This window comes from Triticum aestivum, chromosome 2B (genome assembly GCF_018294505.1).
Source record: "Triticum aestivum cultivar Chinese Spring chromosome 2B, IWGSC CS RefSeq v2.1, whole genome shotgun sequence".
Classification (NCBI taxonomy): domain Eukaryota; kingdom Viridiplantae; phylum Streptophyta; class Magnoliopsida; order Poales; family Poaceae; genus Triticum; species Triticum aestivum.
In genome coordinates this window covers 485,735,244-485,758,111 of record NC_057798.1, presented here as the reverse complement: position 1 = coordinate 485,758,111, position 22,868 = coordinate 485,735,244, and the positions used below count along the sequence as shown (strand labels likewise).

General features: G+C 42.4%; 2 protein-coding genes across 2 annotated transcripts; one reads left to right on the top strand and one right to left on the bottom strand.

Moving 5' to 3' along the window:
- The first annotated feature begins 8,818 nt into the window (after nucleotides 1-8,818).
- Nucleotides 8,819-12,437, top strand: LOC123045595 (uncharacterized). The gene is made up of 2 exons (XM_044468710.1): nucleotides 8,819-9,085; nucleotides 11,043-12,437. Exon 2 carries the CDS (start codon nucleotides 11,068-11,070, stop codon nucleotides 12,025-12,027), a length of 960 nt encoding a protein of 319 aa, XP_044324645.1. The 5' UTR covers nucleotides 8,819-9,085; nucleotides 11,043-11,067; the 3' UTR covers nucleotides 12,028-12,437.
- A 166-nt stretch (nucleotides 12,438-12,603) lies between these two features.
- On the bottom strand, nucleotides 12,604-14,388 carry LOC123041457 (uncharacterized). Its single transcript, XM_044464061.1, has 3 exons — nucleotides 13,386-14,388; nucleotides 12,978-13,296; nucleotides 12,604-12,895 (listed from the first exon to the last, which is right to left on the bottom strand). The coding sequence occupies exons 1-3, from the start codon at nucleotides 14,235-14,237 to the stop codon at nucleotides 12,759-12,761; spliced, it is 1,308 nt and encodes a 435-aa protein (XP_044319996.1). The 5' UTR covers nucleotides 14,238-14,388; the 3' UTR covers nucleotides 12,604-12,758.
- Nucleotides 14,389-22,868: the final 8,480 nt, after the last annotated feature.

The window sequence follows — 22,868 nt, the reverse complement described above, 5'->3', positions numbered from 1 at the left end:
GGACACAAAAACGGTACTACAATGCTTGAAAATGAGGCCTAGGGTGCATACTTTCACTAGTGCAATCTCTCAAGAGTGCTAATATAATTGGATCATATAACCATCCCTCAAAGTGCGATGAAGAATCACTCCAAAGTTCCTATCTAGCGGAGAACATAAGACGGAATTGTTTGTAGGGTACGAAACCACCTCAAAGCTATTCTTTCCGTTCGATCTATTCAAGAGTTCGTACTAAAATAACACGAAGCTATTCTTTCCGGTCAATCTATCCTAGAGTTCATACTAAAATAACACCAAAGCAAATTCAGATTTATAATATTCAATCCAACACAAAGAACTTTAAAGAGTGCCCCAAGATTTCTACCGGAGAAACAAAAGACGAGAACGTGCATCAACCCATATGCATAGATTACCCCAATATCACCTCGGGAATCCGCGAGTTGAGTGCCAAAACATATATCAAGTGAATCAATATGATACCCCATTGTCACCACGAGTATTCAATTGCAAGACATATATCAAGTGTTCTCAAATCCATAAAAGTATTCAATCCGATAACAACGAAATCTCAAAAGTGAAAAACTCAATTCATCACAAGAAGATAGAGAGGAGAAAACACCATATGATCCGACTATATTAACAAAGCCCATGTTACATCAATATCGTGATATATCAAGAACACGAGAGAGAGAGAGAGAGAGAGATTAAACACATAGCTACTGGTACAAACCCTCAGCCCCGAAGGTGGACTACTCCCCCCTCATCATGGTGGCCGCCGGGATGATGAAGATGGCCACCAGTGATGATTCCCCCCTCCGGCAGGGTGCCGGAATGGGGTCTAGATTGGATCTCCTGGATACAAAGGCCTTGCAGCGGTGGAACTTCTGATCTAGGGCTACCCCCGAAGGGTTTTGGAATATTTGGGAATTTATAGGGTGAAGAGGCGGTTCAGGGGGCACCCGAGGTGGACAACACCCACCAGGGCATGCCCGGGCCTCCTGGCGCGCCCTGGTGGTTGCTTCTCCCCTCGAGCAGCCCCCCCAGGTGCTTCCTTGGCCCACTGGCTTTCTTCTAGCCCAAAAAAAATCCTCTCGTCTATTAGAGATGTTGAAGTCTTGTGTGAAAAAATAAAACACCCTACTGATTTTGTAGTCCTTGGTTCTCCACAAGATGATTTTTGTCCCGTTATATTTGGTAGACCTTTCTTGAACACTGTTAATGCTAAGATTGATTGTGCTAAAGAAACTGCTAGTGTTAAGTTTGGTGATATATATCATGAGTTTAATTTCTCCAAGTTTCATAGACAACCTCATGATAAAGAATTTCCTAGTAAAGATGAAATTATTGGTCTTGCTTCTATTGCCGTACCTCCTACTGATCTGTTAGAACAATATTTGCTAGACCACAAAAATGATATGCATATGAATGAAAGAAATGAAATGGATAAGATGTTCTTTGGTCAGCCACCTATCCTGAAACATAACTTGCCTGTTGAAACTCTGGGAAGTCCTCCTCCACCTAAGGGTGACCCTATGTTTGAACTAAAACAATTGCCCAATACAATGAAATATGCTTATCTTGATGAAAAGAAGATATATCCTATTATTATTAGTGTTAAGCTTTCAGAGCATGAAAAATATTACTAAAAACTATGAGGAAGCACCGTGCTGCTATTGGATATACTCTTGATGATCTTAAGGGCATTAGTCCCACTCTATGTTAGCACAAGATTAATATGGAGCCTGATGCTAAACTAGTTGTTGATCATCAACGACGATTAAATCCTAAGATGAAGGAGGTGGTAAGAACTAAAATATTAAAGCATCTAGAAGCAGGTACAATCTATCCCATAGCTGACAGTAGATGGGTAAGCTCTATTTATTCTATCCCTAAGAAAGGAGGCATTACAGTTGCTCCTAATGATAAAAATGAGCCCATCCCACAAAGAATTGTAACTGGTTATAGGATGGTACTTGATTTTAGAAAATTAAACAAAGCTACTAGAAAATATCATTACACCTTACCTTTTATTGATCAAATGTTAGAAATATTGTCCAAGCATACACATTTTTGTTTTCTTGATGGATATTCTGGGTTCTCTCAAATACCTGTATCACAAGCCGACTAAGAGAAAACCACTTTTACTTGTCCTTTTGGAACTTATGCTTATAGACATATGCCTTTTGGCTTATGCAATGCACCTGCTACCTTTCAAAGATGTATGACTGCTATATTCTCTAACTTTTGTGGAAAGATTTTTGAGGTTTTCATGGATGATTTTTCGTGTTTATGAAACTTCTTTTGATGATTTCTTAAGCAACCTCGATCGAGTTTTTGCAGAGATATGAACAAACTAACCTTGTCTTGAATTGGGAGAATGCCACTTTATGGTGAATGAAGGTATTGTCTTGGGGCATAAAATTTATGAACGAGGTATTGAAGTAGATAAAGCTAAAGTTGATGCAATTGAGAAAATGCCATGTCTTAAAGATATTAAAGGTATAAGAAGTTTCCATGGTCATGCTGGTTTCTATAGGAGGTTCATTAAAGACTTCTCTAAAATTTCTAGGCATCTTACTAATCTCTTGCGAAAGGATGTTCCATTTGTTTTTTATGATGATTGTGTAGAAGCCTTTGAAACACTTAAGAAAGCCATAACTTCTGCACCTATTGTTCAACCACCTGATTGGAGCTTACCATTTGAAATTATGTGCGATGCTAGTGATTATGCTGTTAGTGTTGTCCTAGGACAAAAGGTTGATAAGAAATTAAATGTCATCCATTATGCCAGTAAAACTCTAGACAATGTTCAAAGAAATTATGCTACTACTGAGAAAGAATTTCTAGTAGTTGAGTTTGCATGTGATAAATTCAGATCTTACATTATTGATTTTAAAGTAATTGTTCACATCGATCATGCTGCTATTAAATACCTTATGGAAAAGAAAGATGCTAAACCTAGACTCATTAGATAGGTTCTATTGTTACAATAATTTTACTTGCATATTACTGATAGGAAGGGAGCTGGGAATCCCGTAGTTGATAACTTGTCTAGGTTGGAAAATATTCTTGATGACCCATTGCCTATTGATGATAGTTTTCTTGATGAACAACTAGCTGTAATAAGTGCGCCTCGTAATACTCCTTGGTATGCAGACTATGCTAATTACATCGTTGCTAAATTTATACCACCTAGTTTCACATACCAACAAAAGAAAAAGTTCTTTGATTTAAGACATTACTTCTAGGATGATCCACATCTTTATAAAGAAGGAGTAGATGGTATTATTAGGTGTTGTATATGTGAGCATGAACAGGAACAAATCCTACAGAAGTGTCATTCCAAAGCTTATGGAGGAAACCACGCTGGAGATAGAACTGCACATAAGGTATTACAATCTGGTTTTTATTGGCCTACTCTTTTCAAGGATGCTCGTAAGTTTGTCTTATTTTGTGATGAATGTCAAAGAATTGGAAATATAGGTAGATGTCAGGGAATGCCTATGAATTATTCACTTGTTATTGAACCGTTTGATGTTTGGGGATTTGATTATATGGGACCTTTTTCTTCCTCTAATGGGTATACTCATATTTTAGTTGCTGTTGCATTACTAAGTGGGTAGAAGTTGTTCCAACTTGTAGTGCTGATCATAACACTTCTATTAAAATGCTTAAGGAAGTTATTTTTCCAAGATTTGGAGTCCCTAGATATTTAATGACTAATGGTGGTTCACATTTCATTCATGGTGCTTTCCGTAAACTGCTTGCTAAATATGATGTCAATCATAGAATTGCATCTCCTTATTATCCTCAATCTAGAGGTCAAGTTGAATTGAGAAATAGAGAAATAAAGTTAATTTTGCAAAAGGCCATCAATAGATCTAGAAATAATTGGTCTAAGAAACTTAATGATGCACTACGGGCTTATAGGACAGCCTATAAGAATCCTATATCTCCATATAAAATGGTCTATGAAAAAGCATCTCATTTACCTCTTGAGTTAGAACATAAGGCATATTGGGAAATCAAAGAACTTAATTATGTTTTTAAACTCGCGTGAAGAGAGGTTATTTGATATTAGCTCGCTAGATGAATGGAGAACTCAAGCTTATGAAAATGCCAAATTGTTTAAAGAAATAAAATAAAATATGGCATGCTAAAAGAATGCAAAAACGGAAATTCAAAGTGGGTGAGTATGTTCTATTTTACAATTCTCGTATTAGATTTTTTGCAAGAAAACTTCTCTCTAAATGGGAAGGACCTTATATCATCGAGGAAGTTTATCGCTCTGGAGCCATTCAGATCAATAACGTCGAAGGCACTAATCTGAAGGTGGTCAATGGACAAAGAATAAAACATTATATCTCATGTACACCTCTTATTGTTGAAACTAACATTATTCAAACTATGACTCCTGAGGAATACATAAGAGAGACCTTTCAAAACACTCTAGAACCCGGAAAAGGAAGAGGTACGTGATAGGTAAGTAAACCGACTCAGAAAATTCCATAAAAATACTTCGTGTAAGTTTTGGAATATTATAAAAAAATACAAAAATGAGAAACAACCGAGGGGGCCCACGAGGTGCACACGAGGCACCAGGGTGCACCCACCACCCTGGGCGCACCCTGATGGCTCGTGGGCTCCTCGCTAGCCTTCCCAACTCCGTTTTCCTCTGGAATACTTGTTTTGCATGATAAAAATTATTTATATATACTCCCGGACGCTTTAACCATCATATCGCAGAAATATCCTTTGTTCTTATTTCGTGTTATTTTCCTGACAGATCCGAAAGTATGTCATCTCAAGACTCGGATGAAGAGAGCTTTGTATCACACTATGTTGCGAATCCAAGGATCTGTGGGGATATAGATCCCTATGGATGATCCGCGGAGGAGGAGCAAGATCTCAACTTGAAGGGAATGGAAGACGCGAGCTCAGATGAAGATGATGTTCTTCTACCCCAACCGGGGGATATGCATGTATAGTTCAAGAAGTCGAGCCTCCCGAACACTGTAAACAAATCTAAGATCCAATTTATTCCTTTCTGTCTTCTATAGGAAAATAAGAACGTATTGTGTGAGAAGATAGTGGAGCTTGAGCAAGAAATTAGCAAGTTGAAGGAAGAAAACTATGTTCTCAAGCGAAAACTGAAGGACAAGCCCACCACTCTCATCACCGAAGAAAGAAACTTGAGTAAACGGGTATGGGCACTCCCCTTGGCTTGTTCCAAGCTTGGGGAGGTGCCCCAGTATCATATCACCATCACTTTTATTATTTTTACTTGTTTTTAGCTCGTTCCTTAGTTATTTCGTGATTTAGTTGAATAAAACTTTAGTATGATCTATTTTAGAGTGCTAGTTTCATGATCTATCTATCTATCTATGTAATCGAGTTGAGAGTTATATAATAAATAGTAGTTTGAGTTTTTGCTTCTTTACTTTTATGTTTCAACCTTAGCAATGAAAAAATGGAAAAGATCATATGCTAATCTCATGGGAAGTAATGACATCACACAAAGAAAAGTGTAAGTGGTAAAATTTATTGAAAGGTAACAAACATAGCATTGGTCAATGATGCAATTGATGAAAGAATTAATGAGGGAAAAGAAGATTCACATATAAATATACTATCTTGGACATCTTTATGAGTGTGATCCCTAATTAAGTATTTTATGTCAAATTATTGATGTTGGACAAGGAAGATAATATAATGAGTTATGTTTGCTTTTATTCACATAGAAGTTATATTGTCATAGATCCTCCAACATGTGGTACTTGCTCAATATCTTTGCTAGCCAAAAATCCGCACCAAGTAGAGATACTACTTGTGCACCCAAAACCCTTAAACCCAGTTTCATGTCATAAGAGTCCACTATACCTACCTATGGATTGAATAAGGTCCTTCAAGTAAGTTATCATCGGTGCAAAAAGCAATACAAATTACTTCTAAATATGTATGATCTTTTATTGCAAGGGAAAATAAGCTTTGTACGATCTTGTAATGGTAAAAAAATAAAAGTGACAGACTACATAATAAAGGTTGCTATCACAAGGGGTAATATAAAGTGACGTTCCTTTGCATCAAGATCTTGCACATCCAAAAACATAAAGCGCATGACAACCTCTGCTTCCCTCTGCGAAGGGCCTATCTTTTACTTTTATGTATTTAGTTTTCATGCAAGAGTCAATAATGTTCTCCTCTATTCCTTTTTATTTTTCTCTTTTGCAAGCATCATGTGGTGGGGAAAGATCTAGACGCATATACCCAATTGAATATGAGTGATCATGAGTTATTATTGGTGACATTACCCTCGAGGTAAATGAGTTAGGTGGCAAAATTATAAGACCCTATCATTCTATGTGTCTGGCTGGAACTTTTGCTCCATATATGTGTCGTGCGTGTTAGCAATCATAGAAGACTAAATGATGGTTGAGTATGTGGACTTGCTAAGCAAAAGCTCCTACATGAGACCCTCCTGAAAAGATGATGAATTGCAATTGCATTGTTGACTGAGAACATAGTTTGCTAGTTTTCAAGAAAGTTTATGCTTTATACTTTGTTGTTATGATGAATTGTTACTTGCTCATGAGAAGTTTTATGGTGATAATATATTGCTACTGTAATAATGATCATGATGTCATTATGTCCGTTGTTTGTTTTTATCGGCACCCCTCTCTCTCTAAATATGTGGTTGTGATTATCAATATCGCCTTTCGCTTGAGGACAAGCGAGGTCTAAGCTTGAGGGAGTTGATACGTTCATTTTGCATCATGATTTCTTACTGTTATTTATAATGTTTTTGGCCAATATAATACCTTGCAGTACCATTCTAATGCATTTTCTTTCTTAATTTGCAAGATTTACATGAAGAGGGAGATTGCTGGAAGCCGGAATCCTGGGTCTAAAAAAGCTATGTCCGAGATTCCTGTTCTGCACATCTCCAAATGAGCTGAAATTTCACGGAGATTTATTTTGAAATAAATAAAAAATATTGGAGAAAATAAATATCAGAGGGGGCCACCTAGGTGCCCACTAGGCACCAGAGTGTGCCCACCCTGGTGGCTTGTGGGGCCCCTGGCCAGCCTCCGGTGCCCATCTTCTGGTATATAAGTCAATTTTCCCTAGAAAAAATAAATAAGGAGAGGACTTTTGCGATGGAGCGCCGCCGCCTCGAGGCGGAACTTGGACAAGAGCATTTTTGCTCTCTAGCGGAGCGATTCCGCCGGGGATACTTCCCTCCAGGAGGGGAAATCGAAGCCATCGTCATCACCGATAACCCTCTCATCATGGGAGGACCAATCTTCATCAACATCTTCACCAGCACCATCTCATCTCAAGTCCCAGTTCATCTCTTGTATCCAATCTTTGTGTCAAAACCTTAGATCGGTACATGTGGGCTGCTAGTAGTGTTGATTATATATTCTAGTTAATGCTAGTTGGTTTATTTGGTGGAAGATTATATGTTCTGATCCATTATGCTATTCAATACCCCTCTGATCTTGAACATGAATATGATTTGTGAGTAGTTACTTTTGTTCTTGAGGACGTGAGGGAAGTCTTGTCATAAGTAATCATGTGAAATTTGATATTCATTCGATATTTTGATGATATGTATATTGTTGATTCTCTTAGTGGTGTCATGTGAACGTCGACTACATGACACTTCACCATCTTTGGTCCTAAGAAAATGCATTGTGGAGTAGTTATTAGATGATGAGTTGCTAGAGTGACAGAAGCTTAAAGCATAGTTTATGCGCTATTACGTAAGGGGCTGATTTGGATCCATATGTTTAATATTATTGCTAGATTTATCTTAATCTTCTTTTGTAGTTGCGATGCTTGCGAGAGAGGTTAATCGTAAGTGGAAGACTTGTTCAAGTAAGAACATTATCCAAGCACCGGTTCACCCATATATCAAATTACCAAAGTAGCGAACGCGAATCAAACAAACATGATGAAAATGACCAGATGAAATTCCCGTGTGTCCTCAAAACCGCCTTGCTTATTATAAGAGACCGTTCCAGCATGTCCTTTGCTAAAAAAGGATTGTGCTACCTTGATGCACCTTAGTTACTATTGCTACTTGTCACTTGTTGGAAATTATCTTGCTATCAAACTCGTTACCGATAATTTCAGTGCTTGCAGAAATACCTTGCTGAAAATTGCTTGTCATTTTCTTCTGCTCCTCGTTGAGTTCCACACTCTTATTTATCGAAAGGACTACGATTGATTTCATACATTTATGGGTCATCACTATTACACTTGAAAGAGAAAGCTCATAAAAGATCTTACCCTCATGGGCCACGGGCAGAAAAAGCATATTGAAAAATTCTTGGATTCTTTTTTTTGCGGGTGAAAATTCTTGGATTCAACTTCATCTTTGAACTCATCCACTTAACCTCTACTCTCCTCACGTACATAATTTAACTTTTTTTACGGGGGCATACACAATGTAACTGATGTAAATAGCTACTTTTTGTTCTTTTTCAAACATAAGCAGGAATGATTTGCTACTGTCCTTGGTCCAAAAAGACTTAGATTTTTCTCAATTTTGGCAGATTTTTTTTTACTTGTATTCTTGTTTTTTCATATTTGTATACAGATAGACCTAAACAAATTCGTAATACAGATAAACGAAAAAAAAAGCAATTTTCCCCCTAAAACAATTTTTTAGAGGACAAAAAAATGTAATTAGCACAGGCGATACTAACGAAGTAGATAGTTCAACTAGAAAAAAAACACCGAAGTGGATAGTTTTTTTAGGGGAACGAAGTAGTAGATAATTAGCATCCAGCCCAGGGTCTAATTACAAAATTAGAAAAAGCTCCCCGCACCCATCCTACGAGTCACTGAGAAAATTACCAGATATCCCGATCCGTCGCCTCTCCGGCCCACCCAATTGCTTCGATTTCTCGTCCCCTCGCCTCGCCGCAGCAGCGGCTGTACGACATTCGCCGAATCCTCCCCGACGAACACGTCCCCATGCCACACCACGCTGGAGGAGTTCATCTCTCGTAGCGGGAGCAGTTGGACTGGCGAGGAGTGGAGATCCATTCGGACTTTGGATTGATCCCTTTCGTTGGTGACGAACCCTAACTTTACTTGGTCGTTCTGAGATTTATTCCGTGATGTTTTATTTTTGATGCGTATGGCCTAATCTTGGCCGCCCTTTCTGCAATGGATGGATACTGGGCGGGCGCTACAACCCATCTAGTTTGCCGCGGTCTTGCCGCTGCTGCGTGGTGCGGTACTGATAGCAATTTGTTTTCCGAATTCCGGGGCTCAACTGATTCCTCACGCCCCAAATCATGCCCGCCCTTAACTTGAACTGATATATACTTTAGTGTTATAGCCATATACCAGATTAAGCTTGTAATTACTGTTTGTCTGTTGCATATGTCGCATGTCTTGATGTCAGTATTTGGAGAATGCCGGCTATTTGTTTGGGTGCTTGTTTTTGCGTCAACAATGTATTGCCATGCCCAGATTAAATTATATATGCCTTCGTGCAAGCTATCTGGTGATTTGACACCGCCTTTGCAGCGACTGCTCACACTGTCATCCGCACATTTCTGGATCTGCCCGTGGAGATAAATAGTATGATTTGTTTCATCTAGTTTCCAACAAATGAGAACTTCCCTTAAGATGGGGGAATGCAAACTTGTGATCCAAAAGTGTCTAAGCCTGTCCAGTTTGTAAGGAAAAAAACATCATTCTTTGAATCTACATCAGCTACTGTTGATCTTGGCCCTTGAGCCACCTCAACATCTTATATGTGATTTATTTGTACCATTCCTAAACCTACCTGTGAAAGCTATTTGCATGATCATCAAACATATCGAATTGTCTGTACATGATCAGATTGCATCATCACCAAACCTACCTGTGAATGCTGCTATTTGCATGATCATCAAACATATCCAGTGGTCTGTACATGATCAGATAGCATTTTCCTGGTTACAGGGAGTTCCTACCTGATATTCCCTTCGATGTTATTATAAGAAATAATTAATGAGTAAGAAAACCACAACTCTTAGTAAAAATCCCCTGGAATACACTTGTTCATTAGAAACATTTATGCAACTCCATGGAAAAGAAGGATGGCATAGGGACATTTTACCCTCATTGTCAAATAGAAACTCCATCTTTCATGTCTTGTATTGACCTGCCTAGGGCACTTGTGGTGTAGGTGCATTTTGAGATCCATGCTTGTGGTTTCTAGCAATTATAATGAAATGTTCATAGTGTGAATAACACTGATATTAGGTTCCACGCCTAACATTTATGTATATTAAGAAGTTGTTAGCTGGCACTGGCTATTCTTGCAGAGTTTTACTAGACCATATCGAACTTGTCCTTGCTGTATGACATTGTTTGATGTGCTTTACTTATAAATGAACAGTCCTTTCATCTCTGCTTACTCTCTAGGACATGCTTTTGCTGCTTTCTTTTTATTAGATATACCATGTACCGAGTTTCTGAGATTGCCTGGTTCCATATTTATTTATGTTCTCAGTTTGGATGATTTGTTCAAACTTTAGGCTTTATTGCTTTTGCCCCAATTGTTTATATCTTCTTTGTAATTTAATATTTATGCAACATTGCATATTGCAGCTGTTAGATAAGTTCGAACATGTCCATGCTTCCTCACTAATAAAAGTAACGGAAATAAATAAAACATCCATGACCTAAATGCTCAAACCACTTGAAATTTGCTTTTCATTTTTTCACACTATATATCCTGAAATTAGCTTCTACGTGAGATATGGTAGTATCACTTGATTTTGAAGGTGATGAGCAATTTGAGCAGAAGGATTTAAAATAAACCCAGAAGATTGTAAAGTAGCCATCTTTCTGTATACAGTATAGCTCATGGTAAGAAATAGTGCAACTTCATTTGTTGTTGTCATGAAGTCGTGATTGTTATAGCAAACTAGTACTGATCAGTATTACGTGATTCGATAGAAGTAGATTGATAAATATAATTTTTCTTGTTATTAGTAACTGAATATATATGCACTTTTGTGCCACTATTCTAGATCCCTTTTCCTGTTTTGGGAAGCTATGGCAAGAACTCCAAGGCACCGCGACTTATCAAGCCGGCGACTTCGGTCATCTCCTCCTGATGCACCTTCCCACTACCAGAAAGCAACAAAGGCAGCCAAGGAAAATAAATTGAAATTAACCTCGGAGAAAAAGGATTGGAAACATGCCACTTGCCCAATATGCTTGGAGCGTCCACATGATGCTGTCCTCCTGCTGTGTTCTTCACACACCAAGGGTTGTCGACCATACATGTGTGGAACCAACTATCATCAGTCTAATTGTCTCGAACAGTTTAAAAATGCTTATGTGAAGGAGAAGCCGGCAAATGAAGTATCAATTGCAGTGGCAGCAGCTAGCAAGAAGCCAAAGGATGTGGAGCTTGCTTGCCCTATCTGCCGTGGGGAAGTGAAAGGCTGGACAGTGGTTGAACCAGCCCGGCGATTTCTCAATCGCAAGAAGAGAACTTGCATTCATGAAGACTGCTCGTTCATGGGATCATATAAGAAACTCTGCAAGCATGTGAAGGTCAGACATCCTTCATCAAAACCTCGTGAAGTTGACCCTGCACGATTGGCTGAATGGAAGGAGCTTGAAAGTGCAAAGGAGAGGCAGGATGCAATCAGCATAGTCACAGGCTTGAATCCAGGATCTATGATTATTGGGGACTATCTTATTGACCCCAATAGTGGCAGCAGCGACTCTTTTATGGATAACTCTGATTGGAGTGATGACTCTGACTCTTACACGTTTCCTGATGGTGGTGATATTATGTTTTCTGGAGCTCCTGATATCCGATCATTACGAAGAGTGGTTCGCAGAGCTTACAGGACAAGTGGGGCAAGACCAAGGCAAAATGTCCAGCGTCGCGCTCTAACCATCTCCAGAAGCAGTGGAAGGCGTGGATGGCCGCAGGTTGGTTCTGCTCTGTCAGCTCGGATGCCAAGGGGGAGACAAGCAAGATCCACAAATGACAGCTGAGAAATGGGAGCATTTCATCTGCCAGGAAGCAGACACAAGCACCTTACCATGAGAGCTGATCCGGCGGAAACAGTATTCATGAATCCTTTAGCATGTTTCTTTCTGGTTTGGTCATAGAGGGTGGGTTTTTAAAGATTTTTTTTCTTGTTGGGCCACTTCTTTTTCTCTGATGAATGCGTTGCTAGATCTGTGAATGACGTTTCTTTTATTTCCTTTTACCAAAGTAGAATAGAAGCAGCGTATCTGTTAGGCAAAAGATTGCTTTAGCCATTGGTGTTATTGTCCTTGAAAAGCACAACCCAACTCTTGGTCATTTCTGTTCAAAGTTAGTCAGACCATTTTGTTATATGTTTCCTGATGTCTTTTGACATATTGCTCGACTTGTATTTTGAGGTTCCTGTTGGGTGTTATCCGATCTCATTGTGCTGACTTGCGGTTCCGTCGATCCAACTTGTTAGGAGTTGGTTGCGACTTGCAAGCTAGTTTTCCCAGTAATAAACAGTAGGTTTCAGTTTGTCATCAGGTAAGCAGATTGCAAGGCGGCAATGAACACGGTTTATATCTAGAACATGAGTTTACTTAGCTATCTGCGCTCAGTTTACACCACTGAGAGGGTGACGATCTACATGTTTCTCGACAGTACATGAATGACAGAGCTGTAGCAGGTATAGGAGCTGGATGGTTCATCATATATACACACAGGTGACAGGGATCGAGATGGTCGCCCTTCTCTAAGATATACCAATGGTCTTCCCCAGCAGCCACATGACTAGCGAGAACTCGAGCATGAAGAGCGCGTGGAGCCACGTCCGGTCCACGACGAAGCCGAACACCGTGATGCCCGCGCGGTTGTTCTCCAGGTAGGTCACTGAAAACGCCATGATCAGCTACAGTGCCTTGCAATGGCGAAATCAAACCGCAAACGATACGATAGAATACATCATGCTTACCTAGCGCCTGCCTCTTCTGGTATGAGATGTGAGTGGCGTGGAAGGACGTGAACTTGGAGGAGGTGTCGAGGCTGTCCTCGCTCGGGGACATCTCGTCGTCGTCCGACTGGTCCGACTCCGGGGATGGGGGCACCTGCTGCAGCTGTAGGCACGACCTGCTCGGCGTCCTGGGGTTCTCCTGGTCACGCTCCACGGTGTTGATGGTGGCGTCTGCGTGCCACGCCGCGGCGATGCTGGTGATGGCCTGCGTCTTGTGCGTGATCTTTGCGGCGCTGTGCAGGCAGATGAGCAGGCCGGCCACGAGGCTCAGGGAGCAGAGCTGAAGAAAATTCCAGACGTTAATTGTACAATATGTCGAATGAACAGATGATCGAGCATGTACAGCAGCGCCGGCCGGGAGAAGGTTACCGCGAGCTCGCCGGCTGTGGCGATGTTGACCTGCGCGTGGGGCCTCGTGGCGCCGAGGAGCGCGGTGAACTGGCTGGCCGTCACGAGCAGGAGGCAGTACATTATGAACTTGCGGTACCGGTGGCTGATCCGCCGGAGCTGGTCACGGATGCGGCGGTGCTGCCCCAGCACGGCGACCACGTCGGCGCACTGGCCGAAGTCCCGCGCGAAGCCCGTCATGCGCAGGATCTGCAGGTAGCATATGATCCGGAACAGCACGCACGCCATGAAGAACATGGCCGTGCGGTACATCCACGACGCCATCTCCATCGCGCACGCCGCGGCGGACCACCACGCCGGGAAGGGCCGGTGCGCGCAGTACCAGAACACCTTGTAGGCGGCGTCGGCGAGGAAGCATGGCAGGACGAAGCAGGCGAGGAGGTGGAAGGAGCCGGCGAGCTGCATGGTGTAGCCCGCGCGCACGTCCTGGGAGTCGTGGCGGAGGCGGTCCAGGTAGAGCAGCCGGCGCAGGCCGCGGCGGCGGATGAGCGAGGTGAGCGTGATGTAGGCGAGCGCCGCGGAGAGCGTGAGCGAGACCTGCACCTGCGTGTCGTAGGCGCGGCGCGGCATGGCGACGCGCGCGGCCACCGGGACGGCCACCGCGAGGACGGAGAAGACGAGCCACGAGGCCGCGGCGCTGGAGCCGTCTGAGTGGTCGACGCACATCCAGCGGAGGCAGGAGCGGAAGCTGCGGAGCTCGTCGCGCGCGTGCGACATGCAGCGCTGGTACGAGCCCCTCCGCCGCAGCAGTAGCGGCGCCGACGCGGGCGAGGGCTCCTCGCCCGTCGGCGACGGCGGCGCGTCCCCGGCCATCCCTGCGCCTTTCCCGGCCCCGTGCTCCAATGTTCTCGGCCCCGTGTCTTGTCGATCGTATCCTTTGCGCGCGGCTTCCGTTTTACCAGCCGTCCTGGTGTTTAGGAGGGGTAATAATAATGCTGTAGTATTGAGCTAGCAAGAAGTTTCCTTGCTCTCCAGGGCGGGGAGAGATGGAAATGCTACTACAGAGAAACGGAGAGACATATATATCCAGTTGCTGGCTGCGGCCTATATGTCAAATTGGGAAATGCTTGTGGGTGTGGATCTGCATTCTGTAATGAATGACACGCCTTTTGCCAAACATGAAATTAAATTCAAATTATCTTCTAATTAATCAACAGCACAATTTTCCTTAAAAAAGGAAGGAAAAACCAGCACATAGCTAGAGTGCTAGACCAGAGGTTTCACGGCCCTTATCAGCCTTTTTTTATGGTACTTTGTTTTACTCATGAGATTATCATTATATGACGGTAATGTGTGATACGGAAAGCGCGGTGTATCTCGTGCGAGGCACAGAAACACCTCTTTTGCTTGGAGGTGGACAGCGAACGGTATCACAGATTCACAGCGACGACGGCGTGGAAAAGCAAAAAGAGAAGCCAAGTGCAGTTTTTTGTTTTGTTTTGTTTTGTTTCGGGGGTTAAATGAACGGAATCCCCACAGCTCAAGATCATAACAGCAGAAACCAAGGAGCCGATCGATCGATCGATCACTGGGGTAGCAGCTAGCACGGGCGCATGCACCGAAGCTCCTCTCCTGTGCCCCGACTCCTCTTTCGGGTTGAGGTACAGTCGCCAAAGGATGCTGCCAGTCACGGAGCAAAGTGTTCGGCTTGGCTGGCGGGTCGGGGACGGGAGTAAGAGTAACTGCACAGTGCCAATAAATGGAATACCGTGCCTTAACCACGGACCGCAAGTTGAAGTTTCTGCTGCTCGTTCCCGCCAGCCAAGCTGTTTCTGCTGCCGGATGGCAGAGAGAAAGGAAAACTACGCTGGTTCAGGCCCAGACCTTTCCCGTAAGGAAGTCGGGCCTGAATTCCTTTCCGGACGCGGGTTGTGTGCAAAGGCAGCGGTTGGGCCCTAGCGAGCCCAGAGTTCAGAGATGTCATGGGTCATGGCCACCATCCGCCCAAGTCCTATTTGGCGCTTAAGCCGCCACTTCTATATCTATATCTATATCTATACCTATACCTACTAATAAAAGAACGAAATATATATTTGGTAACCCTGTGCCCGATTGCAAAAACGACCACACGTACTGAAAACGCTTCGATCGTGATCACGCGGCTGCTGGCGATCTGCACAGGAGAAGAAGGAAAACTGACAGGAGCCTTATCTCCTCGCTCGCACCCATTTCCTCTCCTACCTAGCTCCGCCGTCGTCACGCACCCAACTCCTCCCCTGCTCCCGGCCGGCGACGTCCCGCCCCCATCTCCTCCCGGGCTTCTGCCGTGCCGCGACGGCCGATCCGGTGCACAACCGCCGTCAGCCTCCTGTCGCACGACCGCCGCGTCCATGCCCACCGCCGCTGCTCTCTATCCCCAACCCCCACCATCTCCTCGACTCCACAAGTCATCGGCGGGCCAACCCCGCGCGTCGTGTGCCTCCGCCACCCCATCCGCCACCTCTGACCACCGCCGCCGCTCATCAAATGGAAGATCCACCGTCGCCGCCTACTACATCGACAGGTGAGCTTATGGTGAGTGCCTCCTTTGACCATTCCGAGGAAAGTTTCCACTGGCGCAATCATCCTCTTTTCTCTCTCAATTCTGTTCAAACAATATAGCATTGAATCAGTTACTATGGAAATTGAAAAAAATCCTTCTCTGAAGTCCTAGTTTGATGGACAGAAGTCTTCAAAAATTCTAAATTGTCATCTATTTTTGTCGTGGTATGAGTGCCCTCAACTTGTTTGTAATTATACCTATGAGACTGAATAAATTATTTTCAATTATATGTGTATGTGACACGTTTCCTGATCATGGTGCCATAATTGCGCTCATCCTCTATGGGGTCCATCAGAACTGAAGTGCATTGCTCGATCAACCCATTTGGTTGCTATTCTTAAATTGTGTGATATGTGGTAATCGAATGTACATCACCAATGGCCTGAGATTGACATCGACGTGCACCGTTTCAGCTACATATCGTGAAAGGGCCTCAAGACCTTCCGAAAGCTGCACAAACATGGCGTCATCGATCTTGGGGCTGACCATTCAGGTACTTTTGTTTCCTTCTGTTCTTGGCCTTGAGACCAGTTGACATGAGGAGTATTTTGTTCCGAGGAAGTATAAAGTCTGAACCTTATAACTTACAGTGTCAGCTTGGTCACTTCTAGTGGGTCAGCATGATAACGATCACTTTGCTAACCTGTCTAACTCATTTTATTTTTCAGCATAGTAATTCAATTACTTCCACCTGATAATTCATATTGATCTAGCTTGATAAATTATATCGTGCCAACAGTTTAACTCGAACCGCTTTGAATACTTATTCTTTTTTATTTAACCAGATAACTTATGAAACTTCAGCCTGATAACTCGTGATGTATCAAAATGTTTAACTCTAACTGGTTTAAACACTCATGTTTTAACTTCAACTTGATGACTTATGCGGCTTCAACCTGATAATTTATAGTATGTCGGCCTGAATAAATTCTAGTGTGTCAACATGGTAAGAATCACTTTGTTAGCCCATTTAACTCATCTTATTTTTTTCAACATGGTAACTTGAAATTTTTTTTGATTGATAATTCATATTGTTTTAGCCTGATAATTTATACTGTGTCAGCATTTTTAATCCGATCTGCTTTGAACAGTTTTTTTTACTTTCAACCCGATAATTATGCAAACTGAGCATGATAACAATATGTCAGCTTGATAACTTTGAAGTGTCACCACATTTAACTCACACTTTGTCAACATGTTGAACTCATTCTATTTTTTGGCATGGTAACTTCATTTTAGCATGATAATTTATGATGTGTCAGCACAATAACTTGTATTTGTTTTGGCCGATAACTTTGTATTGTTTCGACCTGATAAACCACATTTCTCTTTATCTTATCAGATGGCGGAGAGCCTCATTAACACGGGCTTCTCCAACTGCTAGATGGCCATCCCCCAACATTCCTTCATGCTCGTTGTAGTCACCCGCTCCGAGTCGCTCAACCTTAGGGCGGCCATCGGCGCCACCAAGCTCGCCAGCACGCTCGTCTCGCTAGACGGCACCATGGTGATCACCTTCTACATAGGTGTGGTCTTCAACTTCATCCAGGTCACCGTGCAGGGCAACCTCGCCGGCTAGACCATCTCCAGCAAGTTCCAGATCATCACTTTCATGTACTCCGTAAGAAACCAACCAACCATCATGCTTTCGAATTGCTTGCTACATTATGCACAACATGGCTTGCCGCTGATCGACTTTGATTGATTTTACCTGAATTCGGGTTGTGCTCGCGTCTGGCATGTCCTTCGTGATGATGCATTCCTCCATGATGCTGACATGGTGCATCGACCCATGACCTAGCCTCTTCAGTGGGAAATTCTGACCACGCTAACCAGGTCAGCTACATCATGCTTGTGCTAAGATTGACCAATCCATGTGGCTGTTCATTCATGGAACTAGTGAATCAAAAAACAAAATCACAGAAGACCCAAAACTCATGGAATCGACCCATAGATTATATAAAAATAGCATGTGGTTGTTGAAAAACATACTCTGGATAACTTATATAAAAATAGCATGGTAATATATGAGCAACATACTTGATAACGTAGGTCAAACACCACGGTAACTCTGTCCAAGGAGGGGAACAAGTTGTTGAAAAACATAGTCCCAGTAACTTATGTGAAAATAGCATATTAATAAATGAACCGATACCCGATAACATGCATACAAACACCACGGTAACTTTGAACAGTGGAAAAATGTTATTGAAAATATACCCTTGGTAGCTTTTGTGGAAAAAACATGATAATATATGAACCATATACCTGATAACTTAGGTACAAATACCATGGTAAATTTGACCAAGAAGGGGAAAAAGTTCTTGAAAAACATACTCCTAATAACTTATGTGAAAATAACACGGTAATGTATGAACGGCATACCCGATAAGTACGTATAAACACCGTGATAACTTCGAGCAAGGAGGGAGGAAAGTTATTGAAAAATGTACCCCTAGTAAATTATGTGAAAATAACACAGTAATACATGAGCTGCATACCCGATAAGTTACTTACAAACACCATGATAAATTTGATCAAAGGGGAAAATATTAAAAAAACATACGCCGGTTACTTATGTGAAAATAGCACGGTAATATACAAACCACATACCTGATAACTTACATAAGACACCGCGACCAAGGGTGAAAAGGTTGTTGAAAAATACCCCTCATTAACTTCTATGTAAATAACATGGTAATATACCACCAACATAGTTGATAACTTAGGTGAAAATATTGTGGTAATTTGCATCTAAAAAGGAGGGAAGGGGATGATCGGGTTTGTGAACCATGTGAACCGGCGTGAAACGTGCAGAAAAAATGATGGAACTAGGGCGTATAGTCCTAAAACCCGGACAAGTGAGGCCACTGGTTTGGATTTTCAGTTATTGACCGCTGTCTTCTTTTTTTCAATCTCGTCTCAGGAAGATACAATTTCTATGTAACTCTTGTAGAATCAGCAAAGGGAGCTAGATCAGCTGGTTGTTGTTGTTACATTTAGTATGGTAGGTTGTGGGTTTGATCCTCTTGTAAGGCCTGTGTTTTTGCCTTTTTTTAAACTGTAGATAGTGCGGGTGCAGCGACCCAAAAAACCGGGGAGAGCACGCAACCTCGTGTGCGGGGAGGAGAAAATCGAATCGAAGGAGGGGGTTCGTTCGGGAGGTGCGGTACTTTTGCAATCTGCCACATGGTTGACAGTTATCACAATCCATAAAAGAAATAGGTATTCTTAGTCCGTCATACTATTTTGTAGAAAACCTCCTGATGTTTTTGATATTAAACCCGCACTATATATCAAATATTTTTTTAAATACTCATATCTATTAAACCGTAAATCCAAATTTAACATATTATATATGGAATTTGATTAGAAAAATATTTATAATCTAAGTATAATGTTATTTAACCTGTTATTTTTTTAAAAAAATACTATCCAGGCTTATTTGCTAACTGGCGCATACCCGGAGCGTTCAGGAGAGAACCGGGTAAAACAGGTTTTAGTAAAAAAAAATCTTTTTTTGCAGGGTAGTAAAAATATATTCAAATTCATGAATCTCATTTTCTAAATTTATATGATCTTTTCTCAAATTACTGAAGCTTTCTGGTTTTTTTGAGCTTTTCTAAAATTCGTGAACTTTCTCTGAAGTTCATGAACTTTTTCAAATTTACGACTATTTTCAAAATGTTGAATATTTTTCAAAATTCATGATTTTTATTTTCATTTGTTTACCTTTTTTCAAATTTATGTACCCTTTTCAAATTCATGAACTTTTTTTAAAACCATGAACATTTAATAGATCCGTGATTTTTTTGAAACTTCACCATACCCCTCAGTGCACTTTGGGCTGACCTAGTGCGGGGGTGGGGCGCCTTTTTTCATTTTTCTGTCATTTCTTTTTTCTTTCTGCACGATGTTTTCGCTTGGCCATGTCAGTGACATGGTGGAAACGCCATGTTCTAAGGATTTGCTTTTGGAACGCAGACGCCTAGGTGGATGGCGTTACCGAAAAGGGTCATATATCGTGATTTTTTTAAATATGATAATTTCATGCTAAACATCCTAAAAATGGTCAAATTTGTCATTTTAGCCCGAATGCAGCGGCTGGACCCCTGCAAGCCCAGACTCCGGAGATGACATGGGTCATGGCCATCCCATCGCAACGCAATTGCGGCATTGAGCGAATCTCAAGAAAAATGTGCGACATTGGGCAACACAGCGAAGAAGACCGACCGACAGCGATCAGCGGCGTGCCATGCGCAAATACAGTCCGTGGTCGTGGAAAATTCTCATGCAATTTGCGCGGCCACATTTTTTTTGAACCGGGCTAACCCCCTTTCCATTACTTAGAACAGAAATACAACAATCTGAAATAGAGAGAAGTCAAGAACAGGGAGAAGGGAGAGCGAGTTCAACGCACTACTAGGAAACCCACCGCACTCGCCCGCCGTCGAAACGAGCGCTATGGTCGAAAACCTAGTAGCACCATTCATCTAGACCTATTACAAAAGATAGTCATAAACTACAAGTTTTTAAGATGACAAGTTTCAAGGAGCCGTAGCCCACTCAGCAGGCATCTTCAATCGAGCAGGCAAAAGAAACAGCAAGACATGAGCGTTGGGGAGGATCTGCTTCAGTCTCCAACCTTGCTTGTCACATCACAAGCCTTCATCAGCATCAGAGTTCCATTGCGAATCATCTCCGCCCCTGCTCGAAGTTGCTTGACGTCATCTCCAACCTGAAGACCTGCCCAATATAGAACAAAGGAAACCACCATAAAAATAATCTCGAAAGGGGATTTAATCATCTTCTTCTCAAAGGTAGCACTATTCCATGCTAGCCAGATAGACCAAGTAGCCACGCCCAAAGCCACAATATAGAAGGGCTCATATCCAGGTAGGAAGGAGTAGCACCACACAAAGAACTGCCAGCAGTTTCTGGGGCAAAGATTAGTCCCAAGTGTCACCCCAATAGATCGCCAAACAACTCTGGCAACAGGACAGTCAAAGAACAAGTGCTGGGAAGTTTCAGTTTGTTGGCAGAAGGAACACACAGGTTCCCAGGCCACTTACGTTGCCGTATCACCTGTCTAATCAGAATTGCATCTTGCGAGAGTTGCCAAAGGAAGATTTGGATTTTAAGTGAAATTTTAGCTTTCCAAATCCACCTAAAGTTGCACCCACTAAGGGTTTTTTTGAGCCACTTATACACGGACTTAGTAGTGTATTTGCCAGATTTGCTCAGGCTCCAGTACACCGAATCAGGGGTATCTGACAGGTGCATATTGCGAACCTGATCTTGTAGGTTAGACCACTGTTCCATTAGGCCAGTGTCCAATCTCATGCGAAAGAAATTAGCGCAAACTATGGATTCTAGCTTATCCAGAGTACAGTCCTCATCAACACAAATGTCAAACAGGCGGGGGAATTGTTCATGAAAAGGAGTCAACCCATTGATAGAATCTTTCCATAGCCTGGTCAGATTACCGGTCCCCACGTGGATCTTCCTGCCTATCATATACAAATTATTGATTTTCAACAGGTTTATCCAGCAAGGTGAGTCAGAGAAACGAGGACCCACAGTCGCAATAGTTTGGTTACGCAAGTATCTAGCCCTGACAATATCTTGCCAAATCCCTTTCTAGGTGTCTAGTTTCCACCACCACTTTAGCATCAGACTAATATTTTGTTTGCGTAAATCTTTCACTCTGAGCCCCCCCCCCCCTTATCTTTTGATCTACATATTCTGTTCCATTTGACCAAGTGGTATCTCCATTTCTTATTGCATCCCTGCCAGAAGAATCTCCTTCTATGTTTATCCAACTTCTCCACAAAGGTTTTGTTCATCAACCACATAGACATATGGTACAGAGATAGTTGTGTGACCACCGAGTCTAACAGGGTATGTCTCCCTCCCATAGAGGCAGCATTACCAACCCAAGCATCAAATCTTAGTAGATATTTGTCAACTATGAATTCCCAGTCAGAATTTCTAAGAGTCGTGAAGCTCACCGGCATACCCATGTATTTAAGAGGGAATTGACCTATGTCACAATTGAATAGATCAACATAAGCCCTAGTAATCTGGGCATCCCCCCAAACGGTTAGAATCTCGCTTTTATGGAAATTAACCTTGAGGCCAGACATCATCTCGAAGACGTACAACAGGAGTTTAAGGTTAATAGCTTTGTCTATATCATGCTCTAGACAGATGATCGTATCATCTGCGTATTGCAGCACCGCAACTTCATGAGGAATTAAGTCCGAGGCTAGCCCCACAATAAGATTGTTTTCTGGGCATTCTTGATCATTTTTGTGAGGCACTCCACAGCCAAGTTAAACAAGAAAGGTGAATAGGGGTCCCCCTCGCGCACCCCTTTGACACTTTGGAAATAAGGGCCAACACAGTTGTTTAGTTTGATATACTAACCGTGCCATTGTGAAGGATCTGCTTAACCCAATCACGTTTAGTGCAACGGTAAAAGAAGCACACCTTTACGAGGAGTAAGCATTACGCATGCACAAATGGAGCACCGAGATTGGACGTGTTCCCCCGCTACTTGGTAACAGCACGTTACTACCGGACAAAAATGAAAGTAGAAATCCGTTGTCTAGATGAAGGAGTGAGAGTGAGACGATGCTGCCACTTAATTCCTTTGCAGTAACTAGCAATGATGAGTCGATGGCCATGAAGCTCCGTCAAGTGATCTCCATAGACACCAAGCAACCAAGCTGGCTGCCTACTCCATGGGTGGTGGTTGGCGAAGCGACAGAGCACCACACGCGAACACTCTACCAGCTTGCTCCTCTAGCCGCTTGCCGAAAAAGGAAACAGGAAAAGAGAATGGAAAGAAACCGACGGAAAAGCAGAGGGGGGTGCTTGCTAAAGCTGTTGACCGCTGC